The following is a 6,748-nucleotide window of genomic DNA, read 5'->3' on the forward strand; positions in this document are numbered from 1 at the left end:
TGCTTACAGAAAGTAAGGTTAGCCAAAAGATCAAGTGGTTTGGTCACTCAGTTCAGTGGTCTGGATGGTTTGGGTTTTAGGGCTTTATCTGGCAGGGCCACTACAGTCTTATCCCACAAAACCCTCTTTCACATTATGAAGTGGCTTGTGTTTTAACCAATGACAGTAAATACAGAATCATGAATTTTATCTGATTCTCTTATCTTTACACATAAAAGGCCAACTATTTGGATGTGCCTATTTTTTCTGGCTGTTCAACAGATGTGTTTTATTACATTTCAGCTAAAAGCCCATCTAGTACAACACTCATTAGCTGGAAGGATAAGTGAATTCCACTGGGGGCTCTCCTTAAATTGAGTTCTGCCACAGTTCATGTGAGGACTTTTTGCTCTAGGAGATACTACCAGCTCAGGATGGAGGGACTTCATGAACTGGGGAAGGGTGAATTTATTAAGAATATTAAGAATAATGTGACAGGCCCTGAAGATAGTAAGATAGAAATGAAAACAGTCTCCATTCTCAAGGACCTTATATTCTACTGTGGATAGAGGGGGGAAGACAATATATGTATGTAGGTAAGTAAATGAAAAATATATGCGATCATGGAGAAGAAGTGCTAAGGGGTTTCTCAGAAGGAGTGGCATATGAACTGGGTTTTGAAGGAAGCCAAGGATTCCAAGCAGTGCAGGCAGGTGAGAGGGAGATCATTCCAGACCTGGGGAACAGTGTATACACAGGTATGAAGGCAGGAGCCAATATGCTGTGATTGGGAAATAGCAAGTAAGTTGTTTGTTCTATGTTCTATGGCTGGAACATAGAGTGTGTGAGGAAGAGTAATGTGAAATCAGTCTAGCAAAATAGGTTAGAGACAGACTGTGAAAGTCTTTAAATGCCAAACAGAGGAGTTTGTATTTTATCCAAGAGCAAGAGGAACCCACTGAAGTTTCTTGAGTGGGGAAATGACAAGACCTGTGCTTTAGAAATATCACTCTGTATAAAAAATGAATATTGAAAACTATCTTTACATGTAATTGAAAAAATAAATTTTTTTAAATGAATAAAGGAGAGGAAGGAAGGAAGAGAGAGAGAAAGGAAAGAAGGAAGGAAGGGAGAAAGAATTCACTTTGACAATGGATACCTTGTGACCTTCATGTAACTTAACATGGGGTAGGGCCAGGGTTCAGCTCAGACCAGAAGAAATCTGGAGTATCTTTCCATATGACGACAGCTTTAGATCCGCTCTAGGGTAGGTATCCAGGACTGTAGAATGGTATCTCTGGATTTATTCTGGAGAAGACAGAAACATCTTTTTGTTGTTTTTTAGTCATTTATCAGTCGTGTCTGACTCTTTGTGATTCCATTTGGGGTTTTCTTGGCAAAGATATTGGACTGGTTTGCCATTTCCTTCTCCAGCTCATTTTACAGATGAGAAAACCGAGGCGAACAGGGCTAAGTGACTTGCTTTAGGGTTACAAAACTAGTAAATGCCTGAAGCGACATTTGAATTCAGGAAAAGGAGACTTCCTGCCTCCAGGCCCAGCACTCTATCCATTGTACCACCTAACTGCCCATATTCTTCCTAGAGGCAGGCTCCAATGGCATCTTCTATGGTATTTGCAGTTGAGTGGAATTTGGCAGAAGATAGGTGTAGACCTATGTAATGTAGAACCCCAGAGGCAGTCTAACCCCCAAAAGGCCTATTCAGACCGAGAGCAGATCAAAATCTCCAAGTCAACCATGAACTAGTCCTAAGACAGGTCATCTTTGGCCTGGTATTCACCTACTCAAGACAGCATTCCTAACCTGGAGTTAGCCAAACTATATAGTCATCCTTAATGGCTTGTAGATCTGTGAGGCAGGAGAATGTGAAATCAATGATCAAGCTAGCATGTTGTATGTATGTGTTTGTGTTGATAAAAAGTAAGTATGAGGAAAGTCAGGGTAAAGTGAGTAGGAAGATGGGGATCTGGCAGTTACTAGTAATGGATATAAAGTAGAGGAGATGAACAATATTGCATTGGTAAAATTACCAAGAGTGTGTGGCATGAAGAGCCCCATTTATCAGCCATGGCATCTCTGCCTTTGCACAGGCCTTCCCCTATGTCTATAATGCACTCCTTCACTTTCCCCCACCTGTAGATGGAAGCCCAGGTACCAACTATTACAGAAGAGTTCTCCTTTTTACCCCCAGTTGTCAGTGCTCTCCCTTGAGATTACCTAGTATTTACTTATCTATGCACATTTATGCTCACAGTAGACTAAAAACTCCTTGAAGACAGGAACTGTTTCATTTTAATCTCTGTATCCCTAGCACTTAGCATTCAATATGTTTATGCTTAGTATATTTAACTGAACAGAACTGAAAATGAAATGGGAGAAGAATGCAGGATCCACAGGACTCAGATACTCAAATGAATGTGTAACAAAAATAATAACAATGGGAAGGCACTAAAGTATGTCAGAACTTTGAGGACGTATACTATGGGTTAGCCATCAGCACTTTGAGGCAAGGGTTTAGTTAATCTGTTGTAAGGTGGCTTCACCTTCTAGGCAGTCCCAAGATGGGGACCCTAAGGACAGCATTAGAATAAGGATAGGAAGAAGAACCAGCCTATTTTGACTTTATACTTTTGCTCCTAGATTGGGAACAACTAGTATCATAGATAACAGAGCACTGAGCTCTGTTTATTATCCATCCATCCGGTTCTGTGACAATAAGCACTGACAGGACCTGTTAGAGTAAAAGGATAAGTCAGAGGAAGCATACAATTCCAGCAAACTTTCCTTCCCCCTCTCCTGTCTAGCCACGGGGAAAAACCACATCACTCAGAGCAACTTTGGCACCCTCTGTTTCATGTGAAGATGATGAAAAGTGCATTACAACCTAAAGGGAAGGTTGCTTCTTCCTGGTGGAAAATTCCCAGCACATGTGGTTTCCATGATTTAGATATGATGAGCTGCAGGTGTAAGCTCCCCCATCCCTCCCACCACTTTTTAAAAATGAAACAAAAATGCCACAAAGATCAGTGGAAGAATCAAGAAAAATGCTTTAGGTTTGAGGGCAATGGTCCCAGAAAGTTAGCTTGAGGAGTGTGTGGTGGTGGTGGGGGGGGGGGGGGGGTACCCAGGGGCTTTTCCTAACAACATGCCCTCTCCTTCCTACAGGAGCATGTGCCCACGTGGCTACAGAACACCCACGTTTACAGCTGGCCCCGGAATAAGAAGAACATCCTGCTTCGGCTCTTGAGGGAGGAGGAGTACGTCCCTCCTCCAAGAGGGCCTCTACCCACCCTGCAGGTGGTGCCCCTTTGAAGCTGCTCAAGAGCCTGGGGGCAAAAGGTGCTACTACCTTCATTTTAGACTGGATGCCAGGGCACTCCTGGGACCTTTAGTGGTAGAAGCAAGCTCATGCTAATGGCTGTTTCTCACTCCCTGGGTAAGGCAACGGGTAACTTCTCTTAAGCACTTGTACCCCCGCAGCATCCAAATGGACTTTGGCACTGATGCTGAGACAGAAGCAGCAGGTGCCTCCCTGAGCTCTTCAACCTACTGCTGGGTGGGATGTACAGATCTTTTTCCCCTCTTAAAATCTCCTAGGGCGTTTTCCCTTAGCACCTTCACAAAAAAGATACTGTAAATGATATTGCAGTAACTGTAGACTTTGACAAACACCCCCTATTTGCTTAAGGACTCTTTCCTGTTTAGCCAGATGTATTTTTCTATCCTTAAAACCAAAGGGTTTCATGTACAACACAATAAAATGTTTACTTTTGCAAGGCTGGGGCTCATTTATATCTAGAGAGACAAGGTGGGGCACCTATTCAGTGGTGAGACAGGCAGTTGCCTTCTGGGTTGAGGCACAAAATAAATTAGATATAATATCAGATAAAATAGATCAGACTTTCTTGAATGATAGGATCACTGCAAGCTAGACAAAGAGCTTCTTCTAAATTCCTCATTGGCACTTACACTATAGCAGTTCAGATTTTAATGATACCATGTGGTTCTCAGTTCAATCATGATTCTTTTTTTTTTTTTTTTTTGCTTTTTGGAGCGGGGGAAGGCAGAGCAATTGGGGTTGACTTGCCCAAGGTCACACGGCTAGTAAGTGTTAAGCATTTAAGGCCGTCAATCATGATTCTGTATGGAATTACTCTATGTTTTCGGGTCTGTATGGGTAGAAGTGGGCAGACAGGTGCACAATGGATAGAGTACTGGGCTTGGAATCAGGAAGATTCTTTTGTATGAGTTCAATTCCTGTCACTGACACTTACTAGGTATGTGATCCTGGGCAAGTCATTTGACTTTGTTTACCTTGGTTTTCTCATCTGTAAAATGAGCTGTTAAAGGAAATGGTGAACCACTCCAGTACTTTTGCCAAGAAAACCCCAAATGGGCTCACAAATAGTCAGACTGATTGAAATGACTGCACCACAACAAAATGTGTAAGAATGTGCAAATACATTTGCATTTGAATGGTTTGCAGTATACTTTATCAAATTCAGCCAACAATTATGTATTTATCAGCTTCTATATCTAGTAGGCTCCTTGACAGTAGAAACTAAGTATTACTACATAGTGTATACCCAGGGGTACACTGTGCTGGCTTCAACTGGCTCTGGTTAAATTTTTGATGTGAACATTTATACCTCAGAAATCAGCAAACTACTCATCAGTGCTCATTGATTATTTTGTTGATTTTCTAGACTTAAGGAAATATTGGAGTAAATGTGATGCAGATTAAATTTAAAAGTGTGTCCTACATACATTTTTTTCTTCCCAAAGGGCAGGCTATTAAATAGTTACTAGCATACCCCTGAGTGAACCCCTTAGTGCCTTGAATAAAGCCTTCCATATGGAAGGAGAATAAAACATTAGATACAGAAGGGTCCTTCTAAAAAGGGGTAGGACTGCTACCTCTGTTCAGGGTGGATAGAACAATGATAAAAGGCAAATCTGCTCAACTCTTATCTTGCTCAATTTTTTCTGCCAAGGGGAATTATCTTTCCACTGGAAAGAAAAGCATACAAATGACTAATGGGGAGTTGAAAGCAAGATAAGTAGGGAGTTTGGGCAGCTAGGTGGTGCAGTGGATAGAGTGATGGGCCTGGAGTCAGGAAGTCTCCTCTTCCTGAATTCAAATCTGGCCTCAGACAATTACTAGCTACGTGTCCTTGAACAAGTCACTTAACCCTATTTATTTCAGTTCTCTCATCCGTAAAATGAGCTGGAGAAGGAAATGGCAAACCACTCGGGTATCATTGCCAAGAAAACCTGAAAAGGGGTCATGAAGAGTCAGACATGACTGAAGTGACTGAACAAACAACAACATGTGGAAGAGGAAAGACCTCTTCTGCTTGGCCCCAGAGGCAGAACTAGAAACAATGGGCAGAAATTGCAAACAAAAATTTAGACTTGATTTAAGAAATAATTTCCTAACAATTAGAGCTATCCAAAAGTGGAAGCTATCATTTTGGGAAGAAGTTGGTTCCCTCTCATTGGATGTCTTCAAGCAAATGATAGATGACTACTTGTCAAGTCATGTTGGAATAGATGGTTTTGAAGGTCCCTTACAATTCATGCATTCATTTATTCATTCTATAAGCATTTAATTAACAGCAGCTATATGCTGGGAACTGCAGTAGGTCTTGGGATAGAAATTAAGAAATGAAACAGTTTGTCATGGTGGGATTCTATTTGTTGAATAGAAGAAGCAAGGTGCAGAGTTGGGTAATGTGTGTGGGTACAAAGAATAAGATATATTTTTGTGATATATAAGATATACTTTTGTGACATATTCAGTTAACCAGGTTCACAGCTTAGAAATAATTCTTTTTAAATTTTATTTTAATAAATCTTTTGAAATTTTAAATTCTCAACTTAAATGAAATGAACTTTTCCAAATATATAATAGGAGAGGATTATACATAAAACTGTGAACTGTGTACAACTTGCTTTCCTTTTAAAGTATTTAATAAATTCAACATGTAACTTTCAGAGATGTCCTGATTTATTCTTTCTAGTCTTCCTTTTGTTCTCTCTTTTATGGAGGAAGAAAGGGAACTTTATCTTCAGTCTCCCTCCCACTTGCCTCACCCAAGATCGATAAAAATAAAAAATATTAACAAATATGTATATCAAATATAGCAACTTAGTATCATAGTGTTTGTCTCATAAACCTGAAGAGCCTAGTTTCTGGTATAAGGACTATTTGACAACTTCTGGGTGAAAGCAGCCTGTCAGAAATTGGGTATAAAGAGATCAACATCATATACCATATTGCAAGATAAACTCCAAATGGATAAATGGCTTAGCTCTGAACTCACACTCGTTATGTCCAAAAAAGTGTTTCATTATTTCTCCCGAGATTCTTGATCTTGTTCCTCCAGATGGAAGTTATTTTTCTATTATTGTAAATTAATCATTTAGTTGTTTGGTTGGTATGATACTAAATAAGTGAATTAATTTTTGTAGAATTTTCATTATATTGGCTCAGCCTACATAAGCAATTAATTTTTCTCCAATTGAGTTTGAATCATCTTTGATTCTCTTTACTTTCACTCACCTTTCATATACAGTCAGTTGACAGGTCCTGCCAATAGCATCTTCTCACCACCTCTCATATCTCTCCCTTTCTCTCCATTCACAACCTTCGCAACTACTCCAGCTCTGGCCCTTATCACCACTTTCCTGGACTATCCAGGTTTCCTATTTGGGGGATGTTTCCTTGCATCCCATCTCTTTCCTC

The 6,748-nt window shown here is 40.2% G+C and overlaps 1 protein-coding gene across 2 annotated transcripts in view; it reads left to right on the forward strand.

The window, feature by feature from the left end:
- Positions 1–5,997, forward strand: part of TRAF3IP2 (TRAF3 interacting protein 2) — a 72,282-nt gene extending 66,285 nt beyond the window's left edge. For both annotated transcript variants that reach the window (XM_069077035.1, XM_069077036.1), the window contains one exon: positions 3,166–5,997. In XM_069077035.1, coding sequence (XP_068933136.1) covers positions 3,166–3,312 — 147 coding nt within the window. In that variant the 3' untranslated portion in view covers positions 3,313–5,997. The remainder of the gene's footprint in view (positions 1–3,165) is intronic.
- Positions 5,998–6,748: the final 751 nt, after the last annotated feature.

Source organism: Petaurus breviceps, unplaced genomic scaffold (assembly GCF_028583685.1).
Source record: "Petaurus breviceps papuanus isolate PSGF00001 unplaced genomic scaffold, PetGlider_PUasm1.0 90977, whole genome shotgun sequence".
Classification (NCBI taxonomy): Eukaryota; Metazoa; Chordata; class Mammalia; order Diprotodontia; family Petauridae; genus Petaurus; species Petaurus breviceps.